This window comes from Triturus cristatus, chromosome 9, assembly GCF_964204655.1.
Source record: "Triturus cristatus chromosome 9, aTriCri1.1, whole genome shotgun sequence".
Classification (NCBI taxonomy): Eukaryota; Metazoa; Chordata; class Amphibia; order Caudata; family Salamandridae; genus Triturus; species Triturus cristatus.
In genome coordinates, this window is record NC_140592.1 from 50,621,804 (window position 1) to 50,641,943 (window position 20,140).

Here is a 20,140-nt window from a genome sequence, read left to right on the forward strand (position 1 = left end):
AAAAGGAGGTGTGCTAAATACCACAACAAAGAGCTCAAGGTCAGCGAGGAAGCAGCACAAAAGGAAAGTGTGTTGAATTAAAAGGAACTCTTGGGTATGTAGTTTTCCTTTATTGGAACATCCCTAGGAAAGGTTTAAAAACAGGGAACTGGCGGGAGAAGCATATACCAGCCGTTAGTAACAAAAGGTGGTTGACATGTTTCAGCCTTTTAAACCCTCACGTAGAGGTGCCGTGGCTTTCTTCAGGACCAACTAGTGCTGCTGGTCAACAACTTAAATACGTCTGAGATTGTCAAGAAGTGTAACAAACAAAATTATTAGTATTATACAAAACCATCCAGTGATGCTAAGTTCGTCTTAGTTTTTTCGGGGTGATTCACTGGTGGTCCTCGTAAGTGTAAGGAAGCAAGCCTCACCTCAACCTGGCATGTGGCTCAGGAAAAAATCACCGCCCTGTACTCGTGCGATCAGGAACTCGTAGCCACATCCAGAGGGGAGCCTTCCAAAAAAACTAAGACAGTTTTTTATTAAATGGATATACATTAAAAATGACATATATCTGCTGCCCAAGCCATTCTTATAGCTTTGGAGGGCACGGAATGGTCTGAATTGTCACACTTTTAGAATGTGATGGTTAGTAGTTGTGTTGGTACTGTCATTGGCAGCGCTGGCAGGGGCAATGGGTGATGCAAACTGCATTGGCCTCCTGACGAGGGCCCTGGCACTTAAAAAAAAAAGCACTGTGGCATGCACTAGGATCCCATAAGAAAAGGCACCAATGTTCAGTGAAATAGCAAGGGCAATTTCATAAAAAATAAAAATAAATGTTGGATAACGGGGCGGGGAGCATGTTTGGATACGGGAGGGAAATGAAAGCAGCACATGTAAGGGAGATGGGCAACAATGTAAAAAGCACCGTGGGGAAAATGCAGAGGGGGCATCACGGAGCAGGGGAGGCAAGGAGAGTGTATTGAAAAGGAGCGCGTGGGAAAGGAAAAGCAAGAGAAGAGACCAGGGAAGCATTCACGACCATAGCTGGCTGGATTTAAAATAAATCAGGCAGCAGCAAAGCAAATAGGTTTGACATTTGCATGGTTCATGCAGTCATGCACCATGCAAAACTGAACCATCTCCTGGCACACATTGACATGCAGGCACACTTGCTGTTGTCAAACACCAGCTTCTCAACTTGGAGGAAAAATCTCTCCTTAAATGAAAAGGCGCTGGTTCGATGAACCGCTATCCTGTAGCACTAAAGGCGGCAGGAGACCGACATTGATGTCTTTTCCATGGCTGAAGACATTTCTTTCATGCCTAGATTGTATGGGGGTTGTTTCCAGCCTCAACACATGTTTGGTTCTCTGGCTATAGTGAGCCCGCCATCAGCCATTCATTGCCACCCTTTGCGCGGTCCTCCAGAAAGGCTTTGGTGGGAGCTTGAATGTGGTCCCTTCCAGGCATCATGGGTACTGGTCTGAGAGGAAAGGACAATTTCCTGATATAGAGGTAAAAAACAGACCCAATTAGGAAAGTCTGGATACAAGATGTGCTTCCTTATGGGACATTGCTGCTTGTGGTAAATACAGAACAGTTTGGTCACTGTTCATTGAATATGTGTGTGATGGGAGATGTCGTGATGTCCCAAGCTCTCTTTGAAGGATGATTGCGATTAAGCTCTTTCGGGGCACCACTGGCTGTTGCCATGACTGTCATAGATGTACGTATTGAAAACAACCATTGTAAATAACCTACCTTAGGAAATGGTCCTACAGATACAGAAAACCACCAGCTGAGCTTTAACTTCACAGTAGAGTTGTTTAGTCGAATTATTTACTACAAAACCACAGTAACATTGTGCACTGTAAGGAATCAGACAACATGAAACTAATGAGATACTAGAAGAATGTGTTGTTAAGTGACAGTGTGTGACATTTTAAGCAAGCACTCAGAGATCTCACACTACTCATTATTTGGCGCTTCCACACAATGCGTTTGTAACATTGATTGCAATTGGACATACCGTAGCTGCTATATTAACCCCTGTCCCTTGCAAGGACTTTGTAGCGTTACGCTGCTTTCTTTGATTTTTCCTACTCTTTTTTTTGTTCTGTGACTATAACTCTCTGTAGGTGCATCCTGCTGTCTCCAGGGTACCTACGCTCGCCCTTCCTCATTGTCTTACTTTAGAACAAGAATAACAGGGATACTATCTCCTAAAAACCTGGTCTGGTGGCTTCCTTTCCATTGAACACATGCACCTATCTGATATTAGTGTGCTCTAAGCTAGTAGAAGTGTCATCAGTCCTACTCAATGAGATGTTCATAATTTGAAAACAATTTCAAAGTAAGACTTGGGTGACCTCTAATGAGAATGAGGAAGAGGACATATAGAATGACTAACTCTACACCCAAGCACCATTCATTAATACATTGTCCCCCCATCTCCTAGGTATCTCTGCTGCGAGTTAAATCATTTGTCTAACTGTACATTTCTCTACCTTTTTGTTTAGGGCTTACCAGGACTGGTCAATGGCGTTCTGACCAAAGGGGAGCGCGGCAGCCCGGTGAGTCCACGCTTTCTATACTTCATGATAGAGCAGTTTTTTGGGTCTGCTCTCATTTTCTTCGGACATGGGACACATCACTGCCATTCTAGACAGTAACTTGGGGGCATATTATCAAGAAACGGCGTTAAAATTATCGCCGCATTAGCTGCAGGAAACTGCCGCTAAAGCGGCGATAATGGGCTTGATAATATGCCCATGAGAATTCCCTTAGAAGCCCATGTTCTGGTGTCAACATGGGCTTCTATTGGAATTCTCTGCAGCATATTATCAAGCCCATTATCGCCGCTTTAGCGGCAGTTTCCTGCAGCTAACGCGGCGATAATTCTAACTTTAGAGGGCCGAAAGTAATTTTAGCCCCCAAATAGATTTCCCGTGGCCATTGGACCCATGTGGATAGTCTGCAGGCTCAAAGAGATGGGAAAACAGGTAGGGGTCTCATTGACTCACCATAGCGTAAATCAGGAGGAACAAGTCAGAACGGAGACCGCTCAGACTCGCCAAAACCCTTATAGGGTAATTTATATACATGTGCTCCCGCCTACTTTGCTTCGGAAAACTCAAAGTGTACTACTAGAATGATAGTTAGAGATCCTTAAGAGACTTAATCTATAATATAGCGCCTGGCAAACAATAATGGTAACAATATATAAAAATTACCACAGGTGAATAATAAAAAATTGAATATAATAGAATCCCCAGTATTTTATCAATGGTCTACACACGCCTGTGTTTCATAACATACCAGAAGGTAATATCAGCATTTCAAAGTAACATGCATTTTGATAGATAGATTAATTACTGACATTTGCAATGCATCCTACAGTGAGATGTACCTAGGAAATGTATTTCAAGCATTCTAATATATAAATGCATGACACCTCGAAAAAGAACAGTTGAGTAAAACAATTGTGTTCAAATATTAATTCTTCACCGCTCTTAGTATTACTGAACTTAGGAGGCATCCACATTCTCTTATTCTGGTGCTTGAAGGGTTGGAGTCACTAACCAAAGCTGCTTTTTCTGTTGTTTCCCCATTTCCAGGGCCCACCTGGTGATAACGGCAGCCCAGGGCCAAGAGGACCACCTGGACTTTCAGGACAGAAGGGTGACAAGGTAACCTAAGTCAATAACAACTGGTGGGAGACAAGATGCTGAATGGACAGGAAGAACTTAGACACACATACAGACACACACATACACACATACAAACTCACACACACACGCTTGCAGTCTCATAGATTAACCCTGACTCCTCACTCCGATGTGCCTTAATGAAGTACAACGCCAAATCGAAGTTACTTAAAGATAAATGGGTATATGCCTCCGACTACTGTATGTAACATTAGGTAATAGCAAGCCACCACTTGGGTAAAATGCTTGGAACTTAGTGGCCCTACACTGAGGATGAACTGGCCATTAGGGCTATCATGCTGGTGTCACTGAAAACACCCTTGGAAAGTTTCAGGCTAGACATTAGCTCTGAAGCCGGCTAGGGCGGGTCCCGCGAATCAGCATCATGTCAAGGAAGCCTGACCTATGACTAACCGATTCTGCACTTGGTCTACCAGATGTTTAAATTCACTGTGAAATACCCCGCTTTGGAACTGTACTGTCAGCCTCTATTAGTTCACTGCTGCTAGTTATTCCACTAATTCAGGGTTTCAGTGGTGCTGCCTTTGAATGAGAAGAGTGGATCCTTATTTGACACTTTAATTAATACATGAAAAGAGCGAAGCCTGTACACAGCTCAGTAGATGTAATATCTCACCCTCCAGCAAGAGCAAAGCCTGGACACAGCTCAGTAGATGTAATATCTCACCCTCCAGCAAGAGCAAAGCCTGTACACAGCTCAGTAGATGTAATATCTCACCCTCCAGCAAGAGCAAAGCCTGGACACAGCTCAGTAGATGTAATATCTCACCCTCCAGCAAGAGCAAAGCCTGTACACAGCTCAGTAGATGTAATATCTCACCCTCCAGCAAGAGCAAAGCCTGTACACAGCTCAGTAGATGTAATATCTCACCCTCCAGCAAGAGCAAAGCCTGGACACAGCTCAGTAGATGTAATATCTCACCCTCCAGCAAGAGCAAAGCCTGTACACAGCTCAGTAGATGTAATATGTCACCCTCCAGCAAGAGCAAAGCCTGGACACAGCTCAGTAGATGTAATATCTCACCCTCCAGCAAGAGCAAAGCCTGTACACAGCTCAGTAGATGTAATATCTCACCCTCCAGCAAGAGCAAAGCCTGGACACAGCTCAGTAGATGTAATATCTCACCCTCCAGCAAGAGCAAAGCCTGTACACAGCTCAGTAGATGTAATATCTCACCCTCCAGCAAGAGCAAAGCCTGTACACAGCTCAGTAGATGTAATATCTCACCCTCCAGCAAGAGCAAAGCCTGGACACAGCTCAGTAGATGTAATATCTCACCCTCCAGCAAGAGCAAAGCCTGGACACAGCTCAGTAGATGTAATATCTCACCCTCCAGCAAGAGCAAAGCCTGTACACAGTTCAGTAGATGTAATATCTCACCCTCCAGCCTGTACACATATTGTAAGACTAATATGTAGCATAACATTCCCTGAATTCCCTGGCCTTACGCTTCCTGTTTCTGTGGTTAGTTCTGACGCCTGGAGTAGCCTGTATTGTAATAATGACTGCAGAATCTGCCTATCGTAACTTATTACCAGCACCTTCTTGTGCCACAGTACAGTGTACAATGTAGTGAGCCTAAAAGGATTCTTTGGAAATGGAGAGTGCCAACACTTGTAAAGTTAAGAGAGGTAAAGGATTGGGCGACATGACACCATGAGCATACCCCACTGTATTATGATTGGTAAAGTACCCATAAAAATAAGCTATTGTAAGTCATCAAGGAGCTCGGTGACTATATGAAGACCCTTTACATACAGTCTAAGCCACTTATGTTGTCACATAACGTGTCTGTGATTTGCAATATCCTGATTACTTTGAGTTTGAAGTCCTTTGTCTCATAGACAGCATTTCTAGCACCAAAACATCTTGAGATGCTTGGCCAGTTCCCCAGGTGACCATGCTACATTATTCACATCAACAGTTGAGGTCGTACATGTCCAGTTGACTTTGCACCCTTAGTACAGAATGGCCATAACAACACCCCACCACATCTCTCCCCGCTTCCTCTACTATCTTAACTCTTGGCTACCATTTTGGAAACTCCCTGAATTGATGGTAGATCTCTCCCTACAAAGGGGCCATTAAAGCCTCTGGGTGTTCACACTAGTTTTCTTGTCACCTTAAACACCAATGGGCAGATTTATTAGGCCCGTTGCGCCATCGGAACGTCACTTTTTGTGACGTTCCGTGGCGCAAAAGCCTGCGTGATATTTATCAGGCAGCACTGAGCCACTTTTTTTGGCTTAATGCTGCCTCATAAATATCAGTCCCTTTAATGCAGTGTTCTGCGTTAAAGGGGCGTGCAATGGGTGTTGCTGCCCCAGATTTACGAGAAATCGTAAATCTGAGGCAGCGCCAAAAACTTCCGCCTCCCCAGGGGAGGCATAAGGGAGGCGCAACGGGGAGAAATATCTTTATTTCTCCTCGTTTTTCCTTTTTCTATGTGTGCTGCATTCTGCAGCACCCATACAAAGAGGAAAAACCTCTTGTGATTATTTTTGTACAGAAAGGTTTCCCTTCCTGTACAAAAATATTCATCTCCGCAATGCAGGCACCCTTGCACCATGGTGCAGAGGTGCCTGCGTTGGCGCAGGCAGCCCATTGTGCGCCGGCGCAGGGGAAAAGGACAGTAATGCGCCGCATTTTATAGATACGGCGCATCCCTGCCCTTTTCTTTTGCCGTAGGGAAGCGCAGCAGGAAGGCCTGCTGCGCTTCCCTACGGCAAAACCTCATAAATCTGCCCCCAAAAGTCACATATGTTTCCCATTTGCCTACCCATGACATGTGCCACAGGATCTACTATTCCCAGTCAGGTGTCCATTCAGAACACTATTTGCAAGAAGGCATCTCAGTGGCTGATATTGCTGCTTCTTTAAGTCTCACCAACTGGGTAGCGCCAGCTGTCTGGTCATGAAAGACTTCTTGTGGGATTACCAAAACCTACAGTGGGCTTACAGCCCACCTCGTGCTTGCCATTGGTTGGCTTTATTGTCACTTTTATTTGATTTCTTCTTATTTGATGGCTTGCCTTCCTCTTCATCTGTTTGTCCTTCCCCTGGAGCATAGGCTCTTTGCGATCATTTAAATTGGCTGACTTGCCTCCTTCCCCTTCACACTTTTGGGAAATGATTTTTTCTTTTTTGCTTAAACACTCCATGAGTGTGCTTGTGTTTTCCAGCTATTCCATCATGTGTTTCCCCTTTGCCAAATATCTGCCCCAGCCTCCTTGATGCTCTTTCCCTCGTTTGCTGCTTGGTCTGTCTCTCATGTGGTTACCTCCGGCCGAACACTCACCCCTGCAGTCTGTTTCACTCTTCAACCATGTGCTTCTTCTCCCATCCCCGTGTGCTCACTCACTCACTCGTGTGCAGCCCTTCCCCTACTCCAAGTTAGTTCTGCTTTACCTCCACCACCCCCCACTCCCCTCACCCTCAACCAATCACTCCCTTCCACTCCACAGTCCTTTTTTATATATTTAATTTTTTGGGGGCGGACCAGGCAGTAAATTGCTGGCAACCCCTCCACCTTAAAGTTTTTTTTCGCATAAGTGAAAGTGAATTTTATTCATTTCCCTATCCATCTTGGAACAGTAAATTTAAAAAAAAGGTACCTGTGTCATTTTGTAGATGTGCTCATGCGTAGTGAGGCATGTGCGCACTTGCAAGGTGGTGCATGCATGCATATATCAGCCAGCTTGTGTGTGCCTATGAAATGATGTGGCCATATCATCGTGCCTTTTTTCTTTTTGGCCAATCATGCACAGGGTCCTCAAAAATGCTTTTTGCCAGTGGTGCACAGCATCTGCGAACATTTACGAACCAACCCATGTTGTTTCCCCCCAATGCTGGTACTTCATGGTTGTACTCCTCCTGTTATAGGACCTTGATTAAACACTTCCTCATTCTCTAACCACTGCATTATTATATTTTTGGTGACAGGGCGAAACAGGAGAAGGGTTGCCCGGTCCAGCAGGGCGTACAGGAGATCCTGGAGATCGGGTACGTCAATCAACAGTGCCTACCTGGCTGGGCTGTGCTATGCTAATCACAATAACTAACACAGCTTTGTGTTTTTTTCCACAGTGGAATTATATATATCAGTGAATACTAAAAATGGAATAAAGACTAATGTACATACACCCTCCTGAAAATGCCTACTATATATATAGTCCATTTTACTAAGAAAGCACAGAGAAGAAATGGTTTGGTTCCGCTATATCTACAAGATAACAGCCAGACAGTTACTTTGTGTCAAGCCTATGATGCAGGGGTCAAATGAGCATCCGGGCACTTGTTATGGTATAGTTCAGACTCAGAGAAGTCTATTGCTTTAGAGCATTTGGCATAAAGAGAAGCAGAATCTTTAATATAGGCGTGTCCAACAGCAGCCAAAGGGGTCTAACAGCAGTCCAAACACTTCAGTGTGTGTCATTGTGTCCCACGGTGTTTCATGAGGTGTGCCTGATGTTCGGCTCAATGGGTTTCAGCGGTCAAGGCCAGCACAAACTGACATTCCATAGGTGGATGCACATAAAGGTGGGTCAATGTTGGCACAGGAAGGCCTAGGCGCATATGTACCCGTGTGCACTCACTAGTATCCACCGTGACTGGAACATTTGGTCTGTCGATTTCTTCAGTGATGGCAAAAGGAGTCCCATTGCGTTTCAGTGGAATCTTATCTTTCCAACATCCTTTAACCCATTCGTTGTCCTGCATATCCATAGTAATTATTCTATTTCAGAATTGCGAGGTATGCACATACTTTGGTTTAAAGCAGCAACATTGCCTCAGTTCTGCAAAGCACTCCTCCATTTTGAAATTAAGTAGATTTCCTTCATTTGATCTTGCATTTCCCCCCAGTGTTTATTTCTCTAAATGATATTGGCGTAATGAGGAGGTACCAGTTCTATCCCTAGTAAAATTATTGCTCACAACTCCATATGCTGCACAAGGTCTATCCATGCATTGATGTAGCATTCACCGCGTCTATTGGGGATTTATGGCATATCAAAAACCATGTGAACCTTTGATTCTGCACAGGACATCCTTCTTCAACAATCTGATTCTTGTGTGATGTCAGTCTTTACAATTCTCAGTGTCAGTTAACGTCATGCAGCGGGATAACCAAAAAGTGATAGATGTAAATTACGGAATCAGTCTAAACTGCTTGTACATTTAATTCCAGTGTTTATTAGCTTCTCTGTACGTTTATAGAAGCGGACCTGCCATATGCAAATTATTATTGGGTAATCTCCTAAAGGAAGAACAACTCACTTCATTAAGTCACTTCCTCTCTGCATGGTGATGAAGCAATCCTACAAACAGATTTTGGCCTCATTGGGCCTCATCACCCCGTCTAATAGTCTAATACGCTTAAAGACTAATAAATGGGAAGCTACCCAAAGAAATTCCCACAAAGTAGGTTAAATTCAGGCATATAATGGACATTACTTTTTAAGTTGTTAATCTTGTCTCTCTAAGTGAGGAGCCATCCCAGATGTGGATCAATAACGCCTTACACTATTAGGAATCAACCCGCACCTCACCCAACAGAGCCAAAATAACATGACTTCAGAAATATATATGTACTACCTTTTTAATCTCACTGAATGGATCTACTTAAGGACCTTTCATTAGCACTTTCTTTGACATCAATTTATATGAGAGTTTTTATATTTAGGCGTGTGGGCCAAAAAGCCTCGAATGAACCCTGGTTACTTGTATTAATTTCACAGGGGATGTGGCCTGCACCTTCACAATGGACCTCCTTTTGGGTGCACTGCTCAGACTCATTTAAATATGGTTATTCTCTTTCTGTAATAATTCAGCAAATGGGATTGGAGTAATTCTTTAATCTCCATCCATCACTTTAAAATAGGACCAACATACTTTAACAATATGTGGACTATTCAGAAACTACATTTTGTAGTATGTTTTGTAGTTGTAATGCTTTTCACAACCCTGCAAGCAGCGGTTATGCCTCCATCTCTTCTATACGTAAATGTGTGGAGGTCGGTGCCCTGACTACAGCGTCTGGGCACACATTGGTGTACAATTTAGTAGTGAATGTAGGAGGAACACAGAGGAGTTGCTGGAAAATGGGAACCACTTATGAAGAACGGGGAGGGGTTTGGGGAGGAGTAAGGAGGGGTTTAGTGAAGGTCAGGGAGGGATTTAGGGAGAACAATCAACCCACCCACAAAGGAGTAAGTCTGTAGAGCTATTCACAAACTACACTTCTAAAGTTACTACACACAAAAAGGGACCCAAAACAGAAGTGAAGTACTCCGGCTCAGAACTGAAGTAAGGCCAGCACCACAGATGATCAACCACTGGTATTGCAACCCCCCTCCTAGAGAGAATGATGGACTCAATATCTGAAAATAAAGCCTCATAGGAAATAATGTTCAATTATATTACATTATTAAAATATTACAAATATAGATAAATAAATTCAACAATGCAAAAAATATTTTATAGAAATAGTACACATCAGTTTAATAGTAACCCCAGGGACCTCCTCACAGAGGAGACAACCTTCAGACTCTGCTGGAACCGGTCCCAACGGCGGGCGGGAGTGTTACATCCGTATGCACCGGAGATGCCGCTGGGGATGCTGACGGCACTACCACACGGGGGCGATTGGTCGCTATTACAACTCTGGGAAGAAGCGGGACTGCAGGTGGTGGGAGACCTGTATGAAGACGGGATTCTGCTGACCTACCAAACTCTCCAAGAGAGGTTTGATTTACCAAGGGGAGGCTTCTTGCTGCACGCAGCGCTTACCAGAGCGATGCAGGCGCACTGGAAGGAGGGGCTGATGGAGCCTAAGACGTCGATGGCTTGCCAGTACACCATGATGACGGCAGGACTTTCAAAGCGATCACGTGCCTATATTCTAGAATGCTTCTGGAAAACCTACCGCCCCTAACTAAATTGAAGGAGAAGTGGGAAACTGATCTAGGTAAAGCTATCCCTGATAGTGCGACGAGCCTGGAAGAGCACGAGGAACGCAAGGTTTCAGCTAGTGCACTTCTATATCCTCCACAGAGCTTACTTGACACCTGGGAAAATCCAGAGATATTTTAAGGTTGCGGGGGCGGCATGTCCCAGATGCATGAGAACTGGGGTGGAATTGGATCATATGCTGTGGTCTTGCCCAGCGATGGGTCTTTACTGGAAAGAGGTGGGAGATACCCTGAGCGAGGTGACAGAGAGGCGGCTGGTGTTTGATATGGCCGTTAGTATATTGCACTGGTTCCCACACACGCCCAAAACTAAGATCACAAGCAAATTCATAGATATGGGACTTATTTTAGCGAAACGAGAAATCACGAAACGTTGGAAAGCAACAGTGGGTCCCACTAGTAAACGATGGATAGGGGAATTTCTTAAATGGGCCACCAGTGAGGGCGCGTTACGGTATCAATGGGCGTGCAGACGCAACGACGATAAGGCGCTAGAAGCGTCAGCTGCATGGGAGGCGCTAGTACAGGCACTACGAGATTATGAACCGTATGCTGATGGCGGAGACCGAGTCGGGGATGAGGGGATAGCCCCGGAACAAGCTGGGTACATCATATAACTCAACACATAGATATTCCTCGGAATGTAGGATACCAGAGGACAGAGGCGGCCACCTGAGTTGTTGGTGAGGACTGAGGGAGGGGGAGGGAATTTATAATTTTCATAGTGTTTAGGGGTAGGGTATTTGGTATGGAGGTTTTTTGTTTGTTTGTTTGACGCATAAGCTCTGGAGAGATTTACATGGCCTTGTATTATGCACTGTATGACTACCGGGGGTTTGTGATTAATCCTCGGGGAGCATGTGGCAAACAAGGCAAAAACAGTTTGTATGGATCTATATGTGGTTGTACAAAAAACCAATAAACTATGTTTTAAAAAAAATCAGTTTAATTGTAATATGTTTTAATATTCTTTTTGCATTTAAAAAGTAATGCAAAAATATATTGCATTAAATATTAAATATTATTACATACATTCTGTGCACTTGTAATAATTATGGATGCATAGTAAAAAAAAAATCTTACTTTGTGTGGGTATTTATTTTTTAATTTAAACTTCAATACATTAATTTTAATTTAATTGATTATATATACATTCATTAAAGATTTATTTCAAAACTAAGTTAATAGTGGTGTTGCATTTTCTAAATCTTCTATTTTGACTGTGTATTGAAAAACATAATTGCAGCTTAGATTTTTTTCTTGGTTTTATTTATTCTTTTAAAAGTGGTGTTTCTAACATATAAGTACGTTTTAGAAAGTTAAGAAAATCCATACTTCTTTTATTGGAAGTGCAAGTCAACAGTCACACCTGTTACCTTCATATTTTGTGGATATTCAATTAATCTCTAAAGCTTAAGCTGGCTCATATATTTGCTGTTTCTAAATCAGGCCCTCTTATCACCATAACAACCCTTTCTGCCTTGATCACACCGTACACATACTCCTTTTTCCTTTAGGTTTAAAGCATTTACATACTTCTTTGTTTATGTTTCTGCAGTGAATCTAAATTAGACTATTTCTTTCCTGTGTAGATGAGTAAAGTGACAAAAAACAAATAAAAGATAATCTACTGTACTTGGCTTTCACTATGCCTCCTTAAAATGTACAGGCGGTGTAGTAAAAGTGATTTTTCTGTGTCTGCATTCTGCTAATGCAAAACTGCAGTTTACATGCTGCAACAGTTTTACATTTTCTATTTGGGGTTTCAATTACACTAGTATATTCATATTTTAAATCTCTTTTAAAATGGGTACATTGAACACAAATATAAATTTGCTGTTTATATTATTTGTCTTTTTTGTTACACTAGGGTCCAAGAGGTCCTCCAGGGGAACAAGGCGGTAAGGTCAGTATGGGTCAGATCATGATTTCATCCTAAATAACAATATTTTATTACTCATAGCAAATCTACTTACAATAAAAAGAGACAAGACGTGGCAACAGGCAGTTTTTATAAGATATAATTTTGATCTTTTAAGCACAGGAATTAATTTTTTCAACCAAAGACTTTTGGTGCTAAAAAAGCGTATTGGCAGCAAAAACTGCTTAATGAAAGTACTTAGATGGCTAAAACACTCATTGTGCATTCAAATATCCTAAATCTGGCAAGCACCATTATTGATTAATTTCCATATCCTTGTCAAAGAAGACAAAAGGCATACACAAAATAAAATAAATAGCTTCACCAGCAAACTAAATAATCGATGTGTGAGCTACAGTTTCTGGTACAACATTGAATAGTTGTATCAAAGTCAAGGAAGTGGATAAGAACTGTGACAAGCAACAACACAACATTACAGTAATGAAGACTAAACCCAGGAGAGCCTGGTACCAACTCTCTCACCAGCAAAAGGGAAATGGTTCCTCCTAAAAAGGGGCCTTAGAACTGCTGCTCAAACTCTCAGACAACTGCATCTAGATGGTGGACTGTCCTAGTCCTCGGCCTTCCAAACTCTAGACTGGGCCTTCTTTGCGATAGTCATACATGCCACAGTAAGCCTCATCAAGGGCCTTAAGAAACATGACAAATCTCCTCACCCTGATTCAATCCCACTGCCTGGCTGTACCATCTTCAAAACCAGCTGCATCAACTACAAAGCCATCATGACCAACACCCCGCCCGCCTGGTTGACGAGCTCAACACTTTCTGTGAGCCTTGAAACACCCACAGACAGTACACCATCCGTCTCTCCATCTTCATCTATGCACCAAAGATTTGGAACAACATCCTCACATTCATCAAGACCATTCCAACACTGCTCCAATTTTGAAAAGAAGACACACCTCTTCAAAGAATACTGTATTGCGATGTAACAGTCAAGTAACAGTCCTCTTCTACTCTCAGAACCTAGATAGATCTCAAATTGCTCAATGATTCAGTCATTGCACTACACAAAGAAGACATACATACTATTGTACATACATATATTGCTGGCAAGCATAAAAGGCATTCCCATAATCATCCTCATTGCAATACTTGCTATATATGGAGATGACAAGAAGTAAGTATTGAGTGTGTCTCAAAGAATTCCCACAAAGTGGAGTGCTGGATCTCCTTCGATATCTAGACATTATTATGGGACAGCGACAGTCACCTTCTCATGAAGAATAACCCAACTGAGCTTATTGGTCTGTGTGTTTAGCACACCTAGGACATGAATATAAAGATAATGGAATTATGTATCTGATCCCATGAACCAATGTGGAAAGTCAGATAAACTAGTAACAGATAAGGAATCGCCCTTCTTGTCTCTTGATCTAATCCTTTTACAAGCATCTATTTCTTGCATTCTTTTAAAGGCATGGCCTAGCTTTAAAGGTAATGATGCAGTGGCAAACTTACCAATAGTACAGCAGCAAGTGGATTTATTTATCTCAGGTTTTTTTTCAAGTGCCACGAGACACCAAGGTAGCCTCAGAGCACTTTGGTCTATGTACAAGAATAAAGGGAGGTCTCAATCTACATCTGGAAATTAAATTAGCAGTTTAGAGCATGGAGCAAAGGATATTATTACTCGAAGCCTTTTCAAAATGATTCTTTAACAGAGGAGTCTAGAGAGAGTAGGATAAACTGATGTCCTCGGTGTAGGAGTTCTCGGTTTAGGCTCAACCAAACCTGAAACACTTTGGTTAGTGAATCCACACAGTGGGATCTGCAGCTAAAATTACATATGTACATTGCAACATTTGCTGCAAAAACAGGTCAGTGTCCACAGTACCACCCCGTGGCAAGATGTTCCGTTTACTGAAATGTACACAGTATGAAGACATTACAATGGATGAATAAAGGTGAATTTACAAAGCGTGACTACCACCTCGTAAAGATATCCTGGCACTAGATTGAAACGATGGAAGCTGTTCATATTGCTATACATAATTTGTAACTGTAAGTTGTAAATTACAATATATTATAACATGCAGTGTGTAATGTTAATACATTCACCTTCAAATATAAGTAATTGATGAATCTCGCATGGATACATTGGAGTTTGTAAACATGTCTTTCTCAAAATTAAACATAAAAAAAGTGTCTGTTTCTAACAGGGTGACCGAGGATTGCCTGGAGAGCTTGGAGAATCGGGAGACAAGGTGAGATCCGGTGGAAGCAATGGGTTAATGATAAGATTGAATGGATTATTTAAAAGGGTATTCCATCGGTGTTAGGATGGTTCTGCAAGTGTTGAGACGCCTACTGATTTACAGTGTATTCTTGCTCTCATCATTTTTTCCCTGTACCGGAGTGGGGGTTGATAGTGTAGATATATATAAATATATATATAATATATATATATATACAAATATTTATATATATTTATATATATATATTCACTGGAAAAAAACATCGGTCTCAGGGACGTTATAGTTAGAAATTAACATTTAAAAAACCTTAGCAATTCACTGAAAAAAACACAAGTTTCAGGGACGTTATAGTTAGTTGGACATTTCACTTGTAAAAAACCAGAGAAATTCAGCTGTTATAGTCAGTTGAGCTAACTATAACTTGCGCCCCCGCAATGCACTGCTGATGACGTCACATATTACATCACTCATGACATGGTCAGTGACATCACTGATGACATCTCAAATAACATCACCGATGACACCACTGATGACTTCATCCACGTGATCATCTGATGCACATCCTAATGCCCTAATAAAACATTGATACACCGAATTCGGTCAATTTAAAAAAAAAAAAATGCTTTCTTTGGCCCTGGGGTCCTTGTGGGACCCCCTGAGCAGGCCTAGGGGGTCAGGGTGTTTCTAGCCTGCCCCCTTTTCTTGTTTTTCAATCTTTTTTCCACTGTTTTCTTGTGACTCGGTTACCGAGTCACAAGATGTCTTCCATTATTTTCTGGTTTGGAGTGTTGGCAGCCAATCAGAAGTCAGCTCGTGCTTGGGAGAAGTCGCGGATCCTCCTCGGTGCTCAGATATCGATATTTTTATATTTTACATTTCTCAGCAACTACTGAACGGATTTACACCATTTAAATAAAGGCCGCTTTCTGAACCAAGAGCTACCTGTTTGCCAAACTTGGTGTAATTCCGTTCAGCAGTTCGGGCTGTAGCCGTGTCTAAAGTTTCCTATGGAAATGAATATGGGGAAATCGTGTTTTGGAACCCCCCCATTTTTCTAGGCCCCCGCTTTACGAATCACCCCGAAACTTTCAAGACGGGAGCTGACCAAAGTGGGCCATTAGTTTTGAAAATTTTGCCGAGATTCGTCAAACGGCGCCAATGGTAAAAGAAAAACTCTTTTTGAATAGAAACAAGGTCCTAACTATAACTAACGCCAGTAGGTTTTATATATGTGTTTGTGTGTGTGTGTGTGTGTGTTTCCTACGTCTCTTGCGAGGAACATCAATGTACCTCACCTGAACTGCTTGCCATTAATTTATTAAAAAGTGCTGGAGAGCAGTTCTGGAGTGGCTCACTGATCTCTTTTGAGAGGAGCAAGAGAAGTGACTTTTGACATGTATGAGCAGGTGCCCTAGATACCTGCTGGTGAGCCCCGGCCCATTCTTTGGGAGTCTTGAGCCTTCAATCTCCATTGGGTCAGGGGGACCACTCATCCTTGTATAAGCCACATAAAAAATCATTCTACTATAGGGCGCTTAATTCAGGACACTTTGGTTGGTGACAACTCTATAAAAAGTAACTGAGAAGTATTAGTGTCCCTTACACACCCGGGGCATAGTCTGGGAACCAGAAGATTTCCCAACCAATCAGAGCAGCTGAAAAACTAATTCAGCCATGTCAGGCTGCAGAATTCCATCTTGGAGTACCACTCGACCCATCCTTAAGTCCAACTATTCTTTTACGCTTTTGGAAATTTGTGAAGATTATTAGATGTTTGTCAATATACAGAGAGTGGTACTTCTCTTCCATAGGTCTTTCATTCATTAATGTCATAAACACTTAAAAATATCACCCATGGCCATGAATGGTGGACAGGACTATTCAGTGCTTATGCTGTTAATGAAGTCCTGTGATGTGTGTGCCATCTGTCAACAGTTATGGGATGCTTGGGACATGCATGCCACCTTCCTTTATTGTATGACTCCATCTCTTCTGAAAGAGAGCTAGGACTACAGTTAATTAACGTTTCCTTCTTGTATAATCAAATGTGGATACAGTACACATTTCCTAACATTAATAGTTATTTTCTTCCAATGCTTAGGGGGACCGCGGGCTTCCGGGGCTGAATGGACTAAAGGTAAGATAAAGTCCTCCAATGACAAATTAATTTCTATTAAATGAAAAAATCCATGCAAACTGAAACAGGAGTGGTGAACCTTTTAAGTAGTGACATTTTGACATACCCTTTTACCACAGGCATCATGGTGTTGATTTCTTGTATTGCCGTTATTTAAAATGCAGATGGGCGGCACCAAACCTCTTAGTATAATTCCTTCTCAGATAATTTAATTCCCTTAAGTGGCTTTATCCAAAATTAGTGTCAACAATTACAGTCTAAAGAGCAACAAGTCCTTGATTGTTCTGTTATGCTGGATAAGGTTTAGTGTAGGACTGCCCTATGATGAAACCATGGTGTCAAGCTACATGCTGCATCAATATTCAAGATGCAAGGCTCTCAAACCTCCCATGGTTCTGTTATTTGGGTCGAGATGTAGAATAGATCTCATCTGAGGTGATATTTTGGTACTAGGTTAAGTGTTCCTTTAATGTTTGAGATGCTTTTTCCTAAACAAGCTGTTGCCTTACAGGTGGAACTGTTAGGAAATCCCTCCTTTTCCCTTGGTTCCTAATCTTTTTGGTGGTCCGCTTGGACTAGCTACAGTTAGTAAAGATGGGATAAGTTGATGATTAGACACTGATGCAATTTGTTTTTTCAATTTCAGGGAGCAGCAGGAATACCAGGCCAGCCTGGACCCGCTGGGATTGCGGTAGGTGCTTTCTTCTATCTTTGGGACAAGTGGGGAAGTTAATGTGTGATGTTGTAGTGAGCAGGTGGATGGCATATGCCACTGTTAGCATAGGAGGTGGATGCAAGCGCTATACCAAATAAATCATGCTCAGGAACTCAAACAAGTCTCCTCTGGTGCGCTGCCTTCATGGGAGTGCTGGGGGGGGGGGGGGGTATTTCTCACAATATCTTCACCTGAGGAGGGGGCATCTCCTTTAGAAAGAGGAAACTTCTCTTTATTCATCAGAAATAATACCAGCCTACTTTTTCTCTACTTAAGAGCCTTAGGGCCGGATGTACGACCATATTTTGCATGCACAAACTGGTTTGCGACCTGTTTGCACATGCAAAATGTGAAAAGGATATGTACAATTCCTAAATAGCAAGTTGCAATTTATTTGCGGCTCGCTATTAAGAAATTGCGTGTCGCTATTAGGAAGGGGCGTTCCCTTCCTAATAGCGGACGCAACCCCATGTATGAATGTTTTGCGCCCGTAATTGCGGTTGCAAAACACTCGCAAATTACCACTCTTTTCAAGAAATGAAGCGAAATGTTTCATTTTTATTTTTTAAATGTATCCCATTTTCCTGTAAGGAAAACGGGCTGAATTAAAAAAAAAAAACGTTATTGAAAGGCAATCCCAGATATGGAGGTCTGCTGAGCCCAGCAGGCCACCATCCCTTGGAGGGCCAGCCATTCCCAATGGGGTCGCAAATTGCGACAGGTTCATTAACATTCATGAGCCTCACAATTTGCGACCCCATTGGGAATCTCAAACAGTGTTAAACACACTGTTGGACATGGCAAATAGCGCCTGGCAAATTGCGAGTCATAAATGCGACGCAGTTTGCGAGGCGCTATTTGTCAGGTCGTACATCTGGCCTTAGTGGAGAAAGAGTACAAATCGTGCAGTCTACTGCCTTATGTTTAGGATAAAGGCAATAAATACACTGTAAGAGTGAATCATCAATGTAAATCTTCCTACTTCCACAAGATAAACAGGTTTTAAAAAGAGATCTCTTCTCCTTGTCAGCCATGGTGACAGTTGGTGGCAGCTGCTGGCAGTTGATGACAGTTGCTGGTCAGACCACAGATCTCACTGCTCCAGAAATTGAAACAATCTTTCCCTAGAAACAACTCACAGTACATCAGAGCTGAAGAAAGGGCTGGTTCAAATCCAGGGCAGACCAAATTGGAAACACAATTTCAGGTTCCCTGAAAGGTTACAGTTCTGACAGGGGACTCCCTCACACACAACTTGCAGTATAAATCTGAACTATGAGAGAGAGAGAGGGGAAGAAAGAGAAATAAAGAGAGTGAGAGATAGAGAGAGAGAGAGAGAGAGAGAGAGAAAGAAAGAGAAAGAGACAGTGAGATAGTGAGATATTTGTGCATGTGTATCTGTGTGTGTGTACTGTGCTCTCATGGGTCAGAAGATGCCAGTGATTTACTTGCTGCCTTTGATACCAGCAGACTAAAGTTATAACCCTGTCTTCAGTGCATGCCCAACTTATGTGATCCTTGGGAGACACTTGATATCCTTCTGCCTCAGATATATTGGGGGAAGGGAGAGGGGCAGGGCTCCCAATTGAATTCTACAAAGCATATGAACATCTGTTTGATGGCCCCCAAGCTATTGGAGTTATATCAAACTGCTTTAACGGAAGGCCGACTCCCGGCTACCCTGCAGGAATCACTATTGTTGTTACTCCCAAAGCCTGGGAGGGATCCTTGGAGTTATCCTCGTTTTGCCTGCTTTCCATATTGGGATTGGATTACAAGATCTTGAGTAAGGTCATAGCGGGTAGTTTGTACGAGCTCATGCCATGACGGGTCCACCCTGATCAGAATGGGCATGGTAATGTGGGAGGTGGCAGGGGTGGGCATACTAGGGGCCTATTTTCAGGATAGGGTGCTTCAGCCCTTTGACAGGCTACAGGAGGAAAATGATCTCCCGGCAGGCTACTTCCTAGCCTATGGCCAACTACAAGCTGGACTAGACTGGTTGTGGCATATCACAAATACAGAACCGATCATCATCATCTGATACACACACTCCACATTATTGGAGGCGGTAGTCACCTTATTACAGGATTTATTCACGCATTGACCTACACTATGCACAACCCCTTGACTGCACTCCGCGGAACTTGGGAAGGTGACATAGGTAGAGCACTCATGCATGAGGAATGAGAGCATGCACTTGTGTACCATAGGAAACTGTCAAGGAATGCTATGTTCCAATATATACAACATAACATTTTACATAAGGCCTATTTTAGACTAATGGCACTTCACAGAATGTTCCAGTCATCCACCTTGGGCGGACATGGCTCACATGTTCTAGAGCTGGCCAGCAACTGCGGCATTCTGGTCTGTGGTTGTAGGGGCATTAACAGAGGCGACTGGCTGCACTGATTTTTACACGATAGAAGGGATGTTGTTGAGGGTATTCAAGTG

General features: G+C 42.6%; 1 protein-coding gene across 1 annotated transcript in view; it reads left to right on the forward strand.

The window, feature by feature from the left end:
* LOC146797369 (uncharacterized) overlaps positions 1-20,140 on the forward strand; it is a 401,286-nt gene that overhangs the window by 92,319 nt on the left and 288,827 nt on the right. Inside the window, exons 22-28 of the mRNA XM_085624372.1 lie at positions 2,511-2,564; positions 3,609-3,680; positions 7,663-7,722; positions 12,562-12,597; positions 14,796-14,840; positions 16,933-16,968; positions 17,615-17,659. Coding sequence (XP_085480498.1) covers positions 2,511-2,564; positions 3,609-3,680; positions 7,663-7,722; positions 12,562-12,597; positions 14,796-14,840; positions 16,933-16,968; positions 17,615-17,659 — 348 coding nt within the window. The remainder of the gene's footprint in view (positions 1-2,510; positions 2,565-3,608; positions 3,681-7,662; positions 7,723-12,561; positions 12,598-14,795; positions 14,841-16,932; positions 16,969-17,614; positions 17,660-20,140) is intronic.